Source organism: Pygocentrus nattereri, chromosome 19 (genome assembly GCF_015220715.1).
Source record: "Pygocentrus nattereri isolate fPygNat1 chromosome 19, fPygNat1.pri, whole genome shotgun sequence".
NCBI lineage: Eukaryota > Metazoa > Chordata > Actinopteri > Characiformes > Serrasalmidae > Pygocentrus > Pygocentrus nattereri.
The window spans coordinates 17,419,623-17,442,178 of NC_051229.1; the positions used below are offsets into that span (position 1 = coordinate 17,419,623).

Sequence of the window (22,556 nt, forward strand, 5' to 3'; positions counted from 1 at the left end):
GTAAAATCTGCTTTAACCAAGGAATTAAATTCCAACTTGATTACAGAAATGCTGCACTTCTGCTATAACTCATTTCAGTCAAAATATTGACAGAATCTCCAAACTTACACATTTACTGTCCTGCTGGCAAGTAGCACTATTACAGAAAATGTATTGCACAACTGTCATTACTATATTATTAAACATGATTAAGAGCAGTAATAAAGTAGATGTGCTCAGTTCTTTACATTCCACAATTAATTCAGCTGAAGGAAATTCAGACTGAAACTCAAATGGATCCCTACTCCCTCTAAAGTGCACTGCATAGGTCATGAAACGCATGCGCTAAATGTGAGATAGGGAGTCCTGCAGCTTTGGCTGAAAATAAATGACTTTATTTTGACATATAATACACTATATATGTGAAGTTATTTATGTCCTACATAGTGCACTACGTATGCAGTAGGTGGCCATTAGAGATGCACCCTTAGCGTAAAACTGTACTACCGCTCATCACCACAAGCTGTCAGTATAGACTAAAGCAAGTGAATAAGGCAATGCACAGTTAGAACATTAAAGGCAACAATACTGAAATGAAATAAACAGAAATAAATATGAATCCTATTCTTTTTATTGTTTTAACTATCAACTCTTGATCAGTGACAACTGTGTATGACATTGTTAGGATGTACACTTAAAATCCCAAAGCAAAACAAAAAGTTTTCTCTAAGAACAAAAAAGCTAAATGTTTTCGTTTATGGCCTTCATTGTTTGCAAGCCCGGTGACACCTGAGAATTCAGCTCTAGCACTTATTGCTGTTTGATTATACAACAATATCCAGGTACTACATGTGAAACGAAAAACGCATGAGGTTGCATAATTATAGTCTGTACATCAAAAGGAGAACATGAGATAGTAACCCACAGTTTTTGACTATCTACTGTAAAGAGATATTCCATTCAAACCCCAAGAGTGTCTTCTGTGCAACAAAAGTACATGAAACGTCCAGGAAAATACATCAATAAACTCTGTTAGGTTAAACTGTTCATGGATTATTAATTGTGTGTTAATTATTACATTTAAAATTACTCAACAGGCAACACTACTTCCGTGTAAGACAAAAGAGCATATAACAGATCATAGAAAGGCACAAGAACAACTTGTTTCTACTCTTGGAGTAATCTACTGACTGCAACCTCGCACAAAAATGTGACAGTCTCCTCTGGATTGAGGCTCCAGTGTCTTATACATCTTCTTCAAATATACTTATATGTACTTAGGAGTGTTGAGTTCTATACAAACATTATCAAAATTTTTCGCTTGAATATGCTACAGGCTGACTGACAATAGTGTCCACCCTGGTAATGCATGAAAATGGCTAATGGTTTCTAAGCCTGAACAGTTAAAGACTACATCTTGCTTTCATGGCTCCTCCTGCCTTTTAGAGATTTGCCTTTGGCTCCATGTCTGCATCGCTTGCACAAGAGTTTGACGGCACAACATCTATCTGAAGTTGTGTGAGAGAGTTACAGGGGAGGGTTTGCGCACTCATGACACGCCCCTCCTTGTGCATCACTGCCTCTCCAGGTCCTGTTTCCGGTGCCCCATCTGGGGCCTCAAACGAATCTCCTCCCAGCTCAGCTAGTTTAATGTAGCCCTTACTGCCCGAGCGGTCTAGCCTGGGACAGCTGAACCTCCGCGACCTTTCTTCGTGACGTCCGGCGCCGAGGTCAGAAAGGGCGTTCAGGGACAGGTGGGACCCCAGGATCCTGACCCCAGGGCCAGGCTGCAGCAGCTGCTGCTGCTGATGTTCTCTGGATTCCACTTGAACTTCACCCGAGAGTTTGGAGTCCTGGGACACTGACAAGGCTGCCCTTGACACTTCTGCTTTTGTTTGCACGGATGTGCCAATAAGCTCTCCTGAGCTCTGGCATGATGATGGCTGCAGTTCCTTTTCTAGACTGCAGGGGGCATCGCCAGCAGAATCTCTCTCTCTGGCCTCCATTTCACGGTTGTTGAGCTTGATCACGGGTAAAGTAAATGCATTGACCGAGGAAGCGACTATGGAGCGGGTTTCCCACTCCTTGGGTGTAGGCGCTGGTTCCTCAAACCTGGCCTGGTCCCTGTAAATGCTGTATATTGTATCAGTGAATGACTGCCTCTCCCTTGACCAACTGCATTTCCTAGCACATGATGGTCTCCTGAAATCCAGGCCTTTGCAGGACATAGTGGAAGGCCAGGAGCCTCTGGAAGGCATAGAAGTACCATATGTGGCCGATTTGTCTCCAGCCCTGCAGCTGAGCAGCCCATTGAATGGAGAACAGTCTTTGGACCGCAGGCTGTGGATGTCTATGACCGTGGAGTAGATGTCCCTTAAATTGATGATCTTGGTCTTCTTATCACGGTTCTCGTGGAGTACGGCATTGGCGCAGATGAAGAGGAAGATGCCGATGCCCATGACCAGCGGCCCAAACACTTTTAGGTTTTCCGAGCACAGGTATTTGGAGACCCAGCTTCTCCAGAACCCAACGGGTTTGGAAACAGGAGAAATGGGCTTGGTCGAGTTACCTGCAGCATCACTACTATTCAGCTGTGTCCGCAGCTTATTATTGCTTGTAAAGTTGGAACCCTGTTGAGAGTTGCCTGGCTGTTTCAGATTGCCCGGGCTCTCTTTAGGCCAGTAGCCCAGGACAGCCATGGCTATGCCCACCATCAAGACCATCACGCCGATCGCTGCTGCTAATCCTGAGACAGAGCACAGGTTCAACTTGCCCTTTACCACTACCACGTCATTCTTCCTCTTTTTCCTGGCTTTCCTCCTTCTCTTGTTCTCTGCCCGGTTCTTGGCACGCAGCGAATCCTGGCGTCGAGAGATCCTCAGGAGGCCGCCTGTGGCTATCATCGTGCCTGCTGGACGACTGAGCTTTTAATCACCCTGCAGGAGAACAGAAATATGTTGATATGTTAAAAGGGAATTAATTATTCACCTTATTCTCAAGGGACCTGGGTAGTCAGTCAGAAACTGGAAAAAATTTAGACGTCCCCCAGTTTTGAAAGTATTGAAATTGGACAAATGGGCCTGGAAAGATACTTTCCCACAAGTACTGAGTGACTAATTACCCTCTTCCCACCCTCAGCTTGATGTAATAAGCAAAATAGTTGCCATGAGAATAAGGTGAATTGGTCGATGTTTTGAAGACTCACTTGGGGAAAAAATGTGTGAAATAAAAAGAACTAGTGCAAAGAGAACAAGATAAACCTTTCAGCAAGTATATATAAAGAAGTACACATATTCAGAATGTTTACGGTAAGTGAAGGACAATTCCTTGGCCTTCTGCTTAAAACCAAAGGGCCTGTCACCTTTAATAGAAAACTTTATGGGGGCAATTGCAGAATTGCACATTCTGTTCCAGTCACTTGCAGTACTTGAAATGTCACCACTGCTGTCATGTCACATGATTGAAATTTAAACAGACAGAGACTGAAATTTATACGTATAAGGAATGCTTAGCATTTGAAATCCCATTTATGTGTTATGACAGCGATGACCCTGATGATGCTCATTTGCCATTTCATTTGAACAAACTACCCTCCCCCACCCAAGAGCTCACTGAATGTACAGATTAATAGCTTAATAGCTTCACAGTACAAGTGCATCCCCCTAAGATTGCATAATCATAACAAAATAATAAAATAAATGCTTCCCAGTACTACTGTGATTAGGGTTATTAAATGAAATTAACAGTAATCTGTACATTAGTATATTGTTTGACTTTTTTGCCCGTGTCTGTACAATTACAAGCAGTGAGCTTTAGCTTGATTATGAATTAGTGCTAATAAGTGTGTATAATGAACATTATCTAATTAACCATTTGCAAAAAACACAATTTATGTTCTCACACAATTCATTGAGCTGCCCTCCCTTTTTCTTCCTCTAAAAGTCTCTATTTGCTATGTTTTATGACAGGCAGTAGCACACTGACATATCCCCAAACTGCCTCATCGCATACACACTCCAATCAATAAACCAACTACTTCGCAAAGACGCCATTGCTTAATTGCGCTGAATAATGTACAATTCACCCCTGACTTTGCCAGTAGGTGATCCATTTGCCTAATCATTCATAATTATGTGTGGCTTAGAGTGAGGGTTCCATGAATAATTCATCTTGTAAATGTCTTTGGGCACAGCTGCCGTGGCACACTGGTTTTTGGAAATGTCAGGGCCTTAGAATGACAGTCTGTTGGGAGTGTGAGTTTGATTGTACTGGCTTAAACCCCTACTGGAGTGCCATAACAGGCCCAGGGGTTAGGAGCCTTCAAAAAGAGTCTTTTCAACACCAGTACCAAATGGCAAAACAGCTTAATCATATTCACAATAGACTACACCGCACTATATATTAACATGTAGGACTATGGAGTACGTTTGTGAGCATATTAGCACAAATGCGTAACGATAGCTTTCTGAGCTCTTCAGGTTGTTTGAGCTTTTTGCTTTAAAGCTGCTTTCACAGATGAACAAAGATGCAGGTGGTCACTTTGTAGTTTCCTTTGCTGCGTCTCAATGGAGTCTGCTCCCTTCTAAGACTCGTCCCTCTCTTGCCTGAGGTGGGAAAATGTTTTGCAGGATGTTTTGCATTGCATTTACAAGGCATTCCAGGCAGAATAAACTGTACAAGTTCTAATTTCAAACATGGCAAAGTAAATTTCAAATTTGCAAAGGTAGCTATGTTTTTCAGTTCTTATAATGCCATTTCCAGATATTATCACAGGATAGGTTGGACTGAGCTGCCTTCTAGTTAACGTAGCACTAGCCTTAGTGCTAACTAGTACAGTATTGTAGTCTGTGCACTGATGAGCTTGCTAGCCAAGCTAGCACAACCAGGTCTACGTTACTGTCCTTGTTAGCACGTGGTGTTCAAGCAAAGGTACCCAGTCCTGGTTCTGGAGATCTGCCCTGCAGAGTTTGGCTGCAATACTGATCAAATATTCAGGTAATGAAGGCCTTTAAGGGAATCTGAATATTACAGTCAGGTGTGTTGGATGTCAGCTCCCCAAGGTGGTAAGAGACCAAGGTCAAACACCTCTGTGCTAAAGCTAGCTTATCTAGCAGGTTAACAGCTCCACACACCACAGGACAGGTTTCATTCCACTGGCACAAGTTTAGAGGATAAAGATTCAAGTCTGAGGGAGCAACATTGAGTGATTGGTGTTAGAGTCACAGTTACCACCCAGTTGTGTCAGTTAACACAGTTTATTTACCAACTGTTGTTAGATGGATGATTTTGCACTAGCTTTTTGCTCAAAATATCAAATCAGCAATTGGGCAATTTATTGTTTTCATATTTGCAGATCTGTGCTGCAGTTTTAGGACTTAATTGTGAGGTAGATGCACTAACACTAACACTATTGGAAGTACTGCTGCTACATCTGTACCAAAATACTGTAGCACTGTTATGCATGTCTTATGCATGTTATGCTAAATAGACAGTTGGCTCTTATTTTTGATGCAAAACTTTATTGGATTGATGTCGTTAAAATAGGCAACTGATTTTTCATTTAAGGATTTAAAGTGCCAGTTTGGCCCATTAAAAAGACATATTGGCAATATTGGAGGTTTGGCTAATAAAATGAAGTGGAAATGTTCTAGTGGTCTATAATTTATATGTTAATTTAGCCCATGAAGTGTGAGTTTTGAATTTAAAAAATGCAAAAAATGTCTGGCAGTGAATTTGACTGTAAAGAAATTTGAATTTCAACCAGCTATAAAAATTCTTGATTAGTAATTTTGAAATGTAATCATGATTTTCAAATATCATGGGATATTACTGTTATACTACCCAACTGTAGAAACAATGCTATGATTGATGATGTCGTTTTATTGTTATATATAGATTGAGTAGGTTGACATTCATCAATTTACACTCAGTTGACATCTCGAAAGCATCTTCAGTTTAGTTTATGCATGTAACCTTGCAGGTACTGGGACATGGGTGATGTTCAGATGTCATATACTCATTATATTAGGCATACAGCAAAAGATTCATAAGAATTTGTTTAACATCCTTATTTTATAAATGTCTGTCTGTGAGACCAAACTGCTTCTCTCTCTCTCTCTCTCTCTCTCTCTCTCTCTCTCTCTCTCACTCTCTCTTTCAGAGCAAAGGCAGAAGAACAATGCATAGCACACACACACTCCCCCATGCACAGTCTATTCCACACAGACACAAACACACATAGCAAGTCCATGCCTTCTTCAAAGAGCCTGTATGAGCACCCTGAACCTCACAGTCCTCATCTTAAGAGAGTTTATGAGTTGGCTGCATTGCTGGGTGATATTTCGGTGGACCGCACACCTCCATCTGTGAAGAGCAGCCTCTCGCCTCTCTCAAAAGGACATGCCTCTCCTCAGGCCTAATGTGTGTGAAAGCATGGAGGCCAAAAAACAATACGAATACACTCCCACGCGTGGTACACATATAGCCAAGGCTGTTCACATAAACCTCTGAATCCATAAGCACAGTTCCCAGCTCTTTATCAGCCTTACATGGCTTTCTTCTCTATCATAGTCCTCACCTGGGCCCCCCTTAAAGAAATGGTCAGATAGAGGACTCAGTAGAAGAAGTGCTGAGGCAGGAAAGTGTCTATATTTTCTTTTTAATTGACTTATGTCTGGTAAAAATAAATAAATAAATAAAAAAATAATTTCTCTTACTTCTCTTTGTTGTTGTCAGAATAATGAATCCAATCTGTCTGAAATGTTGTAGATTTTCATGTCTACCATTTAAGCAAGCAAACATGAATAGAAATATAGCATACTTCAATCATCTTTTATTACTCTGAGTAACACAAATCAATACTAAACCCTTAGTGCATCCAACAATAAAGGCAGCATGTTTTTTTATACAGTGAAAGAAAACACAATAGCAAATGATCCATTTTACTATGTCCACTGTGGACATGCATGCAGCATGACTACTCTGGGGCAGATTTTAATGAGTTACAGTGGACAAAGATAAAAGAATGGCGAAGTTGGGTATGACAAGGTTAAAGAGATATTCCACTCATTATTAAAAATCACTACAAAAATCTGTTACTGAGATGTAAACATGGTCATTCAGAGTGGTTTGATGTGAAATGCTACATTGTAGAGAAATGTATCCTCTCAGATTTCTTTATAATAATGGTGATATGAACCAGGTGTGGCAATGTCAACTTAACAAATATAGCCTTATTTGCTTGCTGTCCAAAAGAAGCAATGAACTTACAAGTGTTTTTATATATAATGTTGACAATGGTAAAATAGTGGTAATTCCACAATGTGTTTTCTTTGCCTTACAATGTTCCAGTCTAAAACCTTATCACAAAACTATCATAAAACACTATCTTAGGTATTAAGCAGTGTATCTGTAAACTTTTCATGTAACAGCTTTGAAGGAGCCTTAAGAGGCATTAAATGCTTCACATGTCTGGTTCCTATAACCACCACTGAGAACAATTCTGACTTGTTAAGTTTCTTTAGAACAGAGCATCTCACACCAAACCACCCTGAATGACTATGTTTACATGTTAACTGCTGGAACTGCCCCATAAATCTGAAACTGAAGACTTAACACTCAATTACTCTCCAGTACATATTTACATTATTTTTTTTTGGGCCTCCATTCATAACCATGAATCTAATCTGCAAATTCTGTTGTGATGACAGGGAGGAGTTGAAATGTGGGCCCACATAATGGTGTAAAGGTAGGAGGGATGCCAACAGACTCAATGAAAACGGCTATATCCTGAACCAAGACTTAGTGGACGAGATGAGGATGCTGAAACTGCGCATTATGAACAATATCTCACACCACCTCTCCGACACTGTAGTTAAACATCAGAGCCCCTTCATTTCCAGAATAATCCAGCCTCGACGCAGCCCCTTCTGCTACGACTTTATATCATGCTGAATATGCCCAACAATTCTACATTTTCTACATCTATTTTGACTGATGTTTAATGCATGTCATTCTATTTTATTATATTTATTATTTCCTGTTTTATTGATCATTTGAGTCTATTCTCTCTAGTAACGTCCTCTGGGATTGATGAAGTACTCACTAATCATTAATTCATAAAGTAAGGAAGTTTCTGTCTGTCTAGCTCTATTGATCTGGGATCTTTTGGCAGCGCAGGATGGTGCTGTTTTCTTGTGGAGTGCACGTGTAGAGACAAGCAGGTCTTGGAATGAAAAATTTAATAAGCGCCTGTGTGGGTGCAGTACTGCCGGGCCTTCCGACCCAATTTTAGTTACCCATGCTCATTGTTCATGGTAATTTCACTATAGAACAGTCTGTGCTGTCGGCCAAATGCTGCATATTTAAAAACGACAGCAAGCGCAAACCACATTTTTGTTCTGTAAATCAGTCTGCTCACTTTTTGAGTTTCCTTAATGAGGAAGCTGGACTCTGGGGTACAGATCGACAGTCTGAGGTCTAAATGAACTTTCAGTTTGCTCTTACTGCACTTCCAGTAGAAAAGCCAGTCTTGTTCTGCAGATGTGTAGAAGGTTTTTAGCCCATGACAGTATGACTTAGAATGAGCCCATAACCAGAACAGAACAGCTGTGGTAGACACTGAAGTACAAAGCCAAAGGATTAATCATCAGTTGTACAACTGACCCGTCCATATGGGTGGGCGACATAGCAAAAATGCAACATTACAATACTAGACATTGAAAAGGGGTGTGTTAAGTTGGAATAAACAAAAGGAACCAATAATGCCACTGTTTGTCAAAAAAGTACAATCAAAAACTACAAGTACTATAACTTTTATTCATCTTTTCACATTCTGTACTGCACGCTTCAATTAACCAGATCTGATTATGCCCTCTTTGTGATGAAATGTGCACTTAGTCAGTGTTCCTTACGTACTGATATCCATGATACGCACAGAAAAATACAGTGATGTAACATGACATCATGATGACAGTACATACTGTCATACTATCCACCTCTAACTATCTAACCATGTACACACCATCTGTTGCTGAGTTAAACAAACTTCCAAGGACAACGTCCCATTTAACTTAAAGAACAGTTGTACTGAAGTGTAGTGATCATTTGAGAGTGAAAAAAGGTCAGTTCTTGTCATGTAATCAAGCTCATATTAGCATGAGAGCAAGTATTAGCATGGAAGCAAAAGTGTGATTGTCAATTCCAACCTGCCAAGTGTCAATCAGCAATCTCCAACAACATAGTCCAATTTGGTAGTGTAGCATTTGAAGCTGGAAACTCAGCGTTATGCAGTGAAAATTTGAATAACATGCATTGCAGTACAATTTTTCATTAGACTAAATAGGACTAAATGTTCTGTAAAAGTTCTCTAGCCTTGCAACAGTTGCTACAAATAGTGTTATAGTACTTAGTCCTGTCTGTGAAATTAACAGTCTTGACCTTTTCTCATCTTCAACATTGTTTTGACTCTGTCTTGTCTCAGTCTCGAGGTAAGGTGAACTGGGAAATTATTCAAGGCCTCCATCTGAGGTTGCTGGAAAATTATTTAATCATTATTAAATAAAAAAAGACCTTTTAAATAGAATAAAAAATCTTTTGGCTACACATTTAAATCACTTAATTTACATTAAGTTTATTTGACTTTCAGTGGTGATTCTGAACAGGGAATAACTTCAGCCTCATTTACTTCCAAAGGGTACAATGCAAAGTTATACTAAGACTGCAGCATAATAATAATTAACATTTTTAGTCTATGTATAATTTAATGTTATAGTTTTCAAAATATATTATAATGTAATATGATTTATGTTATATATACTATATTGCCAAAAGTATTCACTCACCCATTCAAATAATTCAGTTCGGCTGTTCCAATCACTTCCATGGCCACAGGTGTATAAAAACAAGCACCTAGGCATGCAGACTGTTTCTACAAACATTTATGAAAGAATGTGCTACTGTAATATGATGCCACCTGTACAACAAGTCCAGTCGTGAAATTTCCTCGCTACTAAATATTCCACAGTCAACTGTCAGTGGTACTACATAAGGTGAAAGCGATTGGGAATGACAGCAACTCAGCCACAAAGTGGTAGGCCATGTAAAATGACAGAGCGGGGTCAGCGGATGCTGAGATGCATAGTGCATAGAGGTCACCCACTTTCTGTAGTCAATCGCTACAGACCTCCAAACTTCATGTGGCCTTCAGATTAGCTCAAGAACAGTGTAGAGAGCTTCATGGAATGGGTTTCCATAGCCGAGCAGCTGCATTCAAGCCTTACATCACAAAACGTCAAATGCCGTGGTGTAAAGTGCTGCCACTGGACTCTAGAGCAGTGGAGACATGTTCTCTGGAGTGATGAATCACGCTTCTCCATCTGATAGATAACTCTGGGTTTGGTGGTTGCCAGGACTTGTCTGACTGCATTGTGCCAAGAGTAAAGTTTGGTGGAGGGGGGATTATGGTGTGGTGTTGTTTTTCAGGAGCTGGGCTTGGCCTCTTAGTTCCAGTGAAAGGAACTCTTAATGCTTCAGCAGACCAAGAGATTTTGGACAATTTCATGCTCCCAACTTTGTGGGAACAGTTTGGGGACGGCCCCTTCCTGCTTCAACATGACTGCGCACCAAGCATGGTCCATAAAGACATGGATGAGCGAGTTTGGTGTGGAAAAACTTGACTGGCCTGCACAGCCCTGACCTCAACCCAATAGAACACCTTTGGGATGAATTAGAGCGGAGACTGAGAGCCAGGCCTTCTCATCCAACATCAGTGTCTCACCTCACAAATGCGCATCTGGAAGAATGGTCAAAAATTCCCATAAACACATTCCTAAACCTTGTGGAAAGCCTTCCTAGAAGAGTTTAAGCTGTTATAGGTGCAACGGGTGGGCTGACATCATAATAAACCCTATGGGTTAAGAGTGGGATCTGACTCAATTTCATATACGTGTGAAGGCAGACGAGCGAATACTTTTAGTAATATAGTGTATCTGTTAGAATATCATGTATCATGGTCCAATAGAACATAAAATAGGTCAACATGATAATAGTTTAATCAGAAATTTATCAGTTTTATCAGTTTTTCCAAAAGCCCCTTTTCACATTTCCATGTTGATGGGAGTGCACATTGCAGGGTTATGCTCCTTCTGCTAAAACAACAATAATAACAATGGTAGCCAAGTAGAGCTTGTACAGCTAACCTGAATGTTTGTACTTTAGTTTCAATGCCTTCTCAGCTGACGATGAGCTGAGGAAAAATAGGTTTGTTCTATTAGGAGGGTTGAAGGAATAAACTTTGTCAGACAGACTGTTAGCATTTCCTGGTTGGTGCTGAAGCCACTTTCAGTGGGACAGTTTTAATTTGCCCTAAAAAGCTATAATTATTTGGGACAACAAGTGCTTAGCAGGAAGTAGATGTCCATTCACTGGAGAAAATGTCTGCAGTGGCGCTACAGACCAAGAGAATGCAACATGCCCCCCTGCCAGAATGTACATGTTTACCTTTTTGCCAACTAATTTATTGCTAGCAAGCTGTTTCAACATCTCCAGCTAACAAGGCTAATCTAGTTTGTTGGTTATAGTTATTTTTGGTTACAGTGATTTTTTTTATCACTCTGTAGACTTTAGCTGATGTTGTTGTACTGTGATAGCTGTGAAGGACATTTGCATGAGGGATGTATATCCTTTGTTCAACTTGGACTCCCACACTAAGTGAACTTATATGCACTTAATAATCCAGTCAATATCAGATTTTGGCAGTTAGCTGATTATTGAAGTGCTCTTGTAAACAGCATGTTCCAATTTCTTAGATCTGATTAAGGCCTAGACATCTAATGAAGAAATCTTATAAAGAGAGCTGGATTTGAGCTGAGTAATCAGGCTTTTCCGTGCATGTAAACTCTTACTCTGATGTCTCTCAGTCTGCACATGTGCGAAGCAGGCCTGTTGCTTGATAAAATGAAGGATTTTAATATTCGTCATCACCTGGATCATGTATATTCAAATTTTCACTGTAGTGACTCATTGTTTTTTAAAAAAAAGCTGTGGCATGAAGCTTGAGTTTTATGTTACGTTTACTTTTACATGCTCTTCTGTGAGCTTAACAGCTGGTTGCAGAGCAGAAATCTGAAAATTGCCTGCAATTTCCTAGAATTTCCCCGATAACTGATTACCCAAGTGCATGTATGTGCATTGAATAAACACCCATTTTTGTATGTTTAGTGTTCTACGTGTCCCGAATTTCAGTCTTGGCAACTGTGATAAAGATGTAGTGGCATACCTTTCTATGGAGAGTTGAAGTGATGCAAACGTTTTTTGTGAGGGTAATAATCATCCACAAGACAATAGCAGAAATTATTTTATCCAGTGTTAATGTATTTCTGTATCTTGTGTAAAGAGCATTTATATCATCAACCTGTCATTGAATGCAGCACACAAATGCTAATCAAGACAGAACTTCAATATGCCAGTGAGTCCAAAATGCCGCTTCACTCAGCACCAAAGAACATTGAGACACAGCAAAAATAAAGCCTCTAGCGTTTTTCACGTAAACTGCTCCCTACTTTTCTCACATTTTCTCTGACAGCTGTCAGCATAGCTGAATTGCAGGAAGGTGGAGTTTCAGTGTGTCTGGATCAGCACTGTCAGCTTGCAGAGAGGCTAATGTGTGAACACAGAGGGAGGAAGGAAAAGGTGTGAAATGAAAGGGTTGGGCAGGTGGTTAGACGCTTTGTTGCTTTCACATGCAGAAATGGGCAGCTGTTCTGTTTAGGCTTACTGTTATTAGCTGAAGCGGCGTCAGCCCACTGCGTCTGTGTCATGCTGAACTAAAGCGCTGGCCTTTTACTTTGCACTACCTAAACCTTTGAACTGCAAGGACCCACATATAGGCCAACGCTTCAGTTCCTCACTGAATGTACCTGAAATACATAACAACTGTGCACAACCTGGTAGACCCTCAAAACTGTGCCCATCAGATAAATGGCGCACAAAGCTTCCATCTTTGAGAGAGGGGAGAAAATCAAGCTCCACTCATACTTCAGATCTAAAAAAAATCCACAGGTGTTTCTGTCCATCCTTCCACTGTGAAAAGACAACTCAACACTATGAGTCTGAGAAAAGGAAACAGACAAAAAGAAGAAAATTTGCAAATCAAACAAAACTAAGAACAACGGACTGACCACCGCAGAGCCAAGACCTCAACATCATTGAAAAATGCTTGGAATTACTTGGCTCATGAGACCAACTTCTAAGACTTTGGAGGTGTGGAAAAAAATCCCTGTAGGTTTCTTTGAAAAACTGAAAGCAAGCTCTCTAAAAGAATGGAAGCTGTAATGAAGACAAAGATGAACATACTAAATACTAAAAAATGTTTGGCTTTGTAATCATATTGAAAGTAAATGTGACAACAGCTTTGAGAAATCATGCTAGTAAAGGAGAAGGGCAGATTAAAAGGCAGATATTGCTGATTTTTGCCTCAGCACAGCATTAAACAGAATACAAAGAACAATGGATTCAAAAATACTGGCTTACAACATCGGTACAAAGTGAGTGAGTGGTTAATAGGAGTCTATGAAGTTGAGTGAAAGAGTGAAAGATCACTCTAAGGACAGACTGGATGTACTTTTGTCATGTAATCATGTTTACACTGTCCTGTTTTCCTAAGCTGCTCAGTTTCAGTTAGATATAATAACACAGTTGAGCTCAACAGCGCAGGCTTAACTGTTACGTAGCTACATAGCAAATCTAAACTCCAACCTAAATGTTTAAGCAGAGCCATTTCTAAACATATGGAGGCCCTAAACAACATCTTCCTTGGTGTCCCACTCACCCAATCAATCATGCTATTTTCAAAAAAATATTTTTAACATACCTGTACATAAAATCAAACTTTTAAACTAATAAATTGACAAAATAAATACACAGTAAATAAAATAAATACAAATAAAATCAATATAAAAAATTGGAAGTAAACCATCAGCTTTGACATTGTAATATATTTCTTTTCAAATATCACAATAAACTCAGTTTTAAAAATACATAAGTGTACACGGCTACATATACTAGGGATGCACCAACATAGAAATTGTAGGCCAATGCCAGTTTAAAAACAATATTGCATTAGCCATTTTGGAATTACAGCCACTTTTTACATAGTGCCTCCATTTTTACAGGCTCAAAATTAATTGGACAGTTGACTGATAAGCTGTTTCGTAGCCAGGTGTGGCCTGTCCCCTCACTATTTCATGACAGATTAAGGAGATAAAAGGTCTTGAGTTGATTATGTTGAATATGCATTTTGTAGCTGTTCATTGGAACTCTCAGTGTGCAGTTCAAAGAGGCATCGATGCAAGTGAAGGGGGCTTTTAGATCAGACTAGACTGAAAAAAACAAAATAAACCTATCACAGAGAGAGAGCAGAAACTAAGAGCAGCCAGATCAACAATTTGGTGCATTCTTAAAATAATGAATGCACTGGCGAACTCAATGCCAAAAGGCCTAGAAGACCACCAAAGACAACTAAAGCAGATGGCCACAATTATTTCTAGACAACCACTCTAGAGGAGGTTGGCGTATCTGTGTCAAAGTCTACCATCAATATATGCCTTCATGAATATAAACACAGAGGGTTTATCTCAAGATGCAAATCTCTGGTAACACTCAAGAACAGACTTTGCTAGAAAACACATAAACAGGCCTGCCCCATTCTGGAACAAGATTGTTTGGACAAATAAAACCAAAATTAACTTGTACCAGAATGAAGAGAAGGAAGAGAAGAGTACAGAGAAGGAAAGAAAAGCAGTGGAAGCAGTGTTATGGCATGGGCATGTATGGCTGCCAACAGAACTGGGTCACTGGTGTTTACTGATGATGTTACTGCCAGTAGAAGTAGCAGGATGAATTCTGAAGTGTATACAGCTGTCCTTTCTGCTCAGATCGAGACACGTGCTGAAAAAACGATAGGATGGTGTTTCACAGCAGTGATGGATAATGACCAAGACCCCTTAAAATGGCCAAGGCCTGCCAGGCCTAAAGTATTACTGGCCTAAAGTGTTATTTTAGATGGCAAAGGTCTGCCAGGCCTAAAGTGTTATTGCACACATACTGCACACCGTAATAAGCCTGGGATTTTAAGGGGTTAAGGAAAAGAATGGCCGAGTCGGTCATCTGACCTCAACCCAACTGAGCATGATTTTCATTTACTAAAGACAAAACTAAAAGCTGACTCGGGCTCAAAAGTACCACAAACAAGCAGCATCTGCAGCAAAGGCCTGGCAAAGTATCAGAATGGAGGAAACTCAGTATTTGATGATGTCTATGTGTTTTAGACTTCAGACAATCATTGACTGCAAATGATTTACATCCAAGTTTTGCAAATAATACAGAGCAATAAAACAGAACAATAAACTGAGTAAAGGGACTGAGATGGTACCCTTGAGGGTACCATCCCAGTGACAAGAGGGGCACATTGTTTTTACCTTTTTTTATTGTGCAGGAAAAAGGTATGAAACTATCACTATCACTGGGATGGTACCCTCAATGGTACATCTTAGTACCTTTAGTCAGTGAACATAATTCTACCATAATCCTTTGAAATGATATTTTGTATTGACTCCTCGTCTCATTTCCAGGCTTTTTATTCTATTGTTCTGTTTTAAAATATCAGATTATGACAAGAAACAAATATGTACTTTTCACCTATTAGAGTGAATGGGTGTTTTTTCCGTAAAGCTTCTAGAAACAGTTGATTTTGTGAGCAGAGCATGAAGTCATGATGATTGCCGAGCAATATATGTTAAGATTCATTACTGAGTAATAAGTCTTAAAGGTTAAACCAGAGATGGTTTATGAGGAGCCTGGCCTCTTCCTATTTCCCTCCTTATATCAAAAACATAACTGCGAAAGAGGGCGCCGGCGAGCGAGATATTCAATGAATGAGGATAGACGAAGCTAAATAGACAGAAATGAAAAGTTAAAATCACTTGCCCAGAACTTTATTTTTAATTCACTAAATTCACCTAAAAAAGCAAAGAAAACTTACCTGTTTTCTTTTTTGTATAGCAAAAGGGTTAATGGCAGCAGGACGCTGGCATTGCTGCTACTGAGTCCTGATTGTTTGGCCAGCGGAGCAGCTCATTGGCTGTTCGCACTTGCTGACGTCATGAAGCGCCTCTTTAAACTCCTGTAACTCGAGTTTAAAGGCGTTTAAGCATATAACCATTAAAATGTTTTATGCTGCTCTGCGTTTAGGTAATGAATGTATTCTGTTACACCAAAAACTGTTTAAGCATTTATAAACGATGATTTTGCTCAAATGTTCCATCTTAACCCATTCATTTTTAGACTCGCTCTGGAGCGCCCTCTAGCGTTTGAGGAACCTGGAACACATGACAGAACAGCAATTCTCTCTGCAAGTTCTCTGGTTAATCCGCCAGAGAGGACCCTGTCCGTGGTCCTGAAGTCTTCTAACGCGCACATTGAGATTAATGGGATCCACATGACAGGCTGCTATCAGAGTGGAGAGCTCGCATTAGGCTGAGCCACAGCGTTGAGTATATATCACAGTCAGACATAATGCGATTGTCGTTTTGTCGATGTACTTCATTCCGTGCCCTCATGATCTTCTGCTATCTGAATTCCGGGGATTAAACGCTGGAGCTAAACAATAGCTCTCCATCAGATTACTCTGCGGGGCTTTAGATCCCACCGTTAGCTGGACTCAGCAGTTAGTGCAGTTGGAGATTACCCAACACCACAATGTATGGCTCAGGTTAAGCATGTGAAAGGATTCGTCTGACCCCTTTCATACCACGGCGAGGATAACCATGCATTTACTTTCAGAAAAGAGAAAAAGAAAACAACGGAATATTCGAAGATAATCCCTTAATATCTTGAGCACTGTTCCCTCCTCTACCCCACACATGCCTTTGTTTTCCCGGCAGTTGCCACGAGTTTCCCCACCAGGCAAGCAGCCCCACAGTCCCCCCACATCCTACCATCTCTTCCTGAACTCGCGTCCACTCGCTGTTACTCACAGATTTAGACGTCTCACATGACACAATAACATCTGTGTTTATTAACGATAACTCACATTAAGAGCGCATTTTAATCGCGCCCTACAGGCTAACCTGTTATAAAACGTATTCTCTGTAGACGCAAATGAGCCAGGCAAGCAACGCGCTCAGAGCTGGATAAACACCAACAGACCAACTGTAGCGTCACTGTTAGACAAAGAACTGGCGCTGAATTTAGACATACGCGCTGTAATTATGCGTGTTAATAAACTCAGATCACAATGGTGAAGATCCACAATGTAGAACAAATACACAGAGTGTTGAAGTGAGACATATAGTATTAAGACAGGGTTGGATTAAGAGCTACAGTGCCGAGTTAAGCCATATTTTTTTAGATCTGCATATGGAATTAATATATATAGCATTGGATTATAGCCTAATTATTATAGTATAAGTTAATATATATAGCATTGAACTAAGACCTATAAGACCTATACTGTTGAATTAGGACCTACAGTATTAAGATATATAACGTTGAACTAAGACTTATAGTGTTGAGGTATGACCTGTACTGTTGAATTAAGACCTATAGTATTAAGACCTGTAGTGTTGAATTAACACCTATAGTATTAAGACCTGTACTGTTGAATTAAGACCTATAGTGTTGAATTATGACCTATAGTATTAAGATATATAATGTAGAACTAAGACCTGTAGTGTTGAAGAATGACCTGTAGTGTTGAAGAATGACCTGTAGTGTTGAATTAACACCTATAGTATTAAGACCTGTAGTGTTGAAGAATGACCTGTAGTGTTGAATTAACACCTATAGTATTAAGACCTGTAGTGTTGCATGAAGACATTTAATGCTGAGTTAAGCCCTATATTATTGAATTGAGATCTACAGTATTAAATTAAGATATACAGGATTCAATTAAGACCTGTAGTGTTCAATTATGACCTATAATATTAAGGCATATAATGCTGAATTAAGATCTGTAGTGTTTGGTGTTGAACCAAAAAGCATTAAACAAATAAGCACCTAAAGCATTAAAAAAAAAAAAGAAAAAAAAAAAAAAAAATATATATATATATAGACCTCGAATTAAGACCTGTAGCGTTGAATTAAGGTCTACAGAGATGAATTAAGATCCACATTGCTGAATTAAGATCTGTAACACCTGTCTTGCTGAATTAAAGTATATAGTGTTGAATTAAGGCCTGCACTATTAAAACCTGTTAAGACCTACAGTGGTGAATTACGATTTATAGGGTTTTAAAAAGGCCTACAATACGAAGACCTATAGCATGAAATTAAGACCTGTAGTGTTGACTTCAGACCCATAGAGTTAAATTAAGACCTATAGTATGAATAACCATAGCGCTAAATTAAGACTTAAATTGTTAAATTAAGACCTATAGTGTTAAATTATGACCTGTAGTATGAAGACCTATAGAGTTGAATCAGGACCTATAGAAAGTCCACTTTCTCTGCTTTGGGTTTAAGTGATTCTGCTGTGCGCTGGTGTCTGAAAGTGATGTCCAGTGTTTAAGCCACAAACCCATGCTGCCTCACTCCACTGCGTTGAACGACAGAAGCGTGCTAGAATGAAATAAAGAGCAGGGGGAGAAACCGTGTTCACCGCGTCGAATAACGGACTGACTCGTGATCTCTCCTCCATCGATAAAAGTTCTGTGGTGGTGATTCACCGACACGCCTAATGGTCGGGGGAACGACTTCTGTCTGCTCTGACACAGCAAAGTTACTGCTGCCACACACAGACGCGCGCGGGGACGTGCAGACTTACCGAGTGCCGTGTGGTCATCTCTGTCTCGATCTCACGCGCTCCGTAGCTCGCGCTCCCGCCGCCTTCAGCGCTTCCTCGCGCTGCTCTCCGCTCAGCCTGCCAAGAGCACGAGGGGGCGGGGAGAGCGCGCGCACAGGCACGCGCACGACTGGGTGACGCGGAAAGGCGGGAGGAGCGGCTGAAAGCCATACTGAGGTAAAAGTGCTGTTAAATTGATGATAAATGAAGCAATAAGTCAAAGAGAAGCCCTTAACAATCACACCATCGACATTACATATAGGCTATCATTCACCTCTCCTGTCTTTAAAGGTATTTATGCCTTGTGAAATCGTACATGGTTCAAAAAGAGTTAACAATTAGCTGTTAGCTAGCCTACAACATTTACCACTGTGTATGAACTAACTGCCAGGATAATAAACAAAATGACAGCAGAGCTCTTGTTCTTGGGGCTTCCTGATATTGTGATAAACAAATATTGACTCAGCGTTTAGCACTAAATTGATGCTGTTAGCTTAATGATTAGCACACGTGTCACAGGTTTTATTATTCGGTGCTGGGTTCAGGGGTATGGCTGGAAGTGACCTGCCTGCTATTTTGGCTATTTTGTGAGCAGTGGGTGGCAGATCTCCTCTAACCGTTAAAGCACAGTGTTTCCCACCTCGTATTCTTTGTTGATGCCACACTGGTGTCAGAAGTGAGATGGCGTGCCCCTCCCCTCTTTCTCTGTGTAAATTGCAAGCCATATGACATCTACTGTGGTTTCTGTGGTACTGAGATCTCGCTGTGACTTTAATTTCATATAGTAACAGCAAAATGCTTAGTGGTGTGCTGAAGCATGCTAAGAAACTGAACAGTATTTGGAGCTGATGAGCACTGCCAGGTGTTAATGCTGGATGAGGGCACCTGTGAGCATCTCTTTGATTTTTGCTGATTTGACGGATTTGATTCCCGCTCTGATTGGTTAGTTAAAATTTCCCTCATGCCTGTGATTGACTACTGCATTCTAACTGGCTCTTTGAATTTTCCCCCTGGCACTCCGATTGGAACCCTTGAATTTTCGTGACCATTTGGACTGCAAGAGGAAAACTTCTATCAGCCAATCAGGGCACAGTAGCATGCTTCAACTAGCCAATCAGAGGACAGGAGGGAAAATTCAGGAAACCATTCAGTGTGGACTAGGGAAAATTCACCTAGTCAAGCGAAGCACAGTAGGAAAACTCTTACTAGCCAATCAGGCCACAGGAAAAAAATATTTAACTGACCAATCAGATTGTTAAAGTGGAATTACCAAGCATGAGTAATAGATTAATTAGATGCTACAAGACAACAACACATTAACAGTGTTGTATATTAGAAAGACAGAGTCAGTTCAGGGAGTAGCCCCCGACAACAGTCTACCACAAGTTAAGATGTTACATGCCAAATATAGTCCTATACATAATTGCACAACACCACAGTAAATAAGCAGTATCATTTTACTAATTAATATTGTTTTTACTGTCTAATCTTATGCACTAAAATACCAATGTAACAGCACAGACATGGAGTAATAAAGTACCAAGTCCATAACTCATTTAGTACTGAGCCCCTAGATCCAACATCTGTTAGCATAGCAAGTGACATTTGCTAGGCTCTGGTCTTCTCTTTTTGGGATTTATTTAGTCTAAAATAAAAGACTAGATAAGATAAGATAAGATAAGATAAGATAAGATAAGATAAGATGATAGGACCAGGAGTCACAATGTCAGCAACACAAATATAGCAATTTTATTCACTGTTCAAAACCAGCAGTAAATCAACATCTTTTTGATGAGTTTTTTATATATAATTTTGATGATCTTGACAATCTTAAAATAGTGATAAATCTTTTTAAAAATTATGATTAAATTATCATTAATCTGTATTAAATATTTTCCTATGGAATGCCTTGCATGTGCCTCTCCATTGTGAATGTATTTTTAGAAAATATGCAACAGTGTATTGCAAAACAATTGTACTACAATGTCTCTGGCATCAGGTGGCATATTTGTGATATAGCCATTTCACTTGTCTGGTTCCTATCAGTACCACAGTGAACAATTCAGCCTTTTTTTTGTAGAACAAAGCTTTTCACACCAAACCACTCTGAATGACTCTTTACATCTTAGTCATTTAATTATGCAGAAATTTGAGAAATTCCCTTTTAAGTAAACACATTGTAATGCTGACGCTATTAAAAGAAACAGTGTTTTAGCACAAGCCATGGTGCACAACTGAATGAATGTAGCTTCTTACATAGTGCAACTCTGGTAACATTCTGGCAACTGTAAGTAAGTGTGAGTTTGTCTGAAACAATGGAAACAAAATGTTGGATGGAGGAATATGACACCCATTCTATCTTTGAAATGGATTCATTAGGAAACTTAGATTAATAATTTAGATATAATGGTTTAAAAGTAAAAATATTATTCAAATAAACAGACTTTTGTGCTGTTGTTAACTTACTATTGGAGCTTCAGTGACTTTTTGAGGTTCAAATAGCAAATCATTTTGCACTGTGTATGCCATTTCCAGCACTGGCTGTTCCCCAAGTTTCCCAAATCTTTTGCTTACTCTTGCTGAGGCTGATGGAATCCAGGCCTTAGTGTGATGTTTGGATAGTGACCTGCTAATGCACAGAACAGGAAAAGCCTCCTAAACAAACCAGGTTCTGTGGGTTTAGTGTTGCATTTGTAACCCATTGCTGTGTGGATTTGTGACTGATCAGATGGACGAAGTATCAACATGACATATGCATACGTTGAGTTTGGTAGCTATTAGAGAGCACACACTTTGACTATCTGTAGTCAGTGACAGTGACATAGTGCAGACATCCCTGCTGAAGCTCAAATAACTTAAATGCAAGAGCCTGTTGTTCTTTCTTTTATATAAAACTGATTTAAAGGCCGCTCAGAAAAGAGCAGTGGTTCCTCTCGACATGATCCATGTTGCTGTCAGGAAGATCTCCCAAGGTGGATGGACGGAGTAACTAGACAGTGACCTAAATCACAGGTGCGCTCAGGAAATAGATCTGTACAGGTGCATGGATGTAATGTGACAGCTCAGAGACACAGACACAGAAGGGAGGGAAGTCACTTTGCACAGGAGACCTACTACACCCTTCCTACGGTCTACTGAAAGAGACATTAGAAGAGACATCTCATGCCAGAGTAGTTAGTGATGCTGTAAAATGCCAAAGAACCAAATTAAGCCCTATTTGAACTGGATTAGTTTTATCAGAGGAGGTTTTCTATTGTAATTTGTAAGGGCTTAGCCTGGCTGATTCATGTTGGGATAAAGTAACTGTGCAATTTCACTGTAGCTTGGATTGAAAGTAATAATAAGAGTAACGATCAATGAAAACAACAACGTGGCACACAACCCTGTCTATTAGCAGATTTTGTTTGTGCTGCTGCATTACTGTGATGTGGATTGGCCTTCTATTTCTGACTGAACTCATCCAGGCTATTACAGATGGCCAATCACTTTTATCATGATTATTTCTACTAGGCTGAAACACTATTCACATTGTAGATTTATCCTTGATATCTCATTACTAAAAGTGTTTATAGGAGCTATATACTAAATTTTATCTTGTATTTTACTTTTTTACCATGAAGTCTACTTATGACATTTGTATGAGTTTGTGGACTAAAAATTAAACAAGTGTTTTTGTTACTGTACCTTATATGTAAATGATCATTCTGACGCACCACTCTTTCATTGTACAACCTCTCCA

The 22,556-nt window shown here is 39.8% G+C and overlaps 1 protein-coding gene across 3 annotated transcripts in view; it reads right to left on the reverse strand.

The window, feature by feature from the left end:
- Positions 1–358: 358 nt before the first annotated feature.
- The window catches only part of LOC108427111 (transmembrane protein 200C), a 32,096-nt gene continuing 9,898 nt past the window's right edge, over positions 359–22,556 (reverse strand). For 2 of the 3 annotated variants that reach the window (XM_017697055.2, XM_037530833.1), the window contains exon 2: positions 359–2,915. In XM_017697055.2, coding sequence (XP_017552544.1) covers positions 1,422–2,882 — 1,461 coding nt within the window. In that variant the 5' untranslated portion in view covers positions 2,883–2,915 and the 3' untranslated portion in view covers positions 359–1,421. Of the gene's footprint in view, positions 2,916–18,799; positions 18,926–22,556 lie in introns of those variants that run through there. The other variant, XM_017697054.2, reaches the window with a different exon arrangement.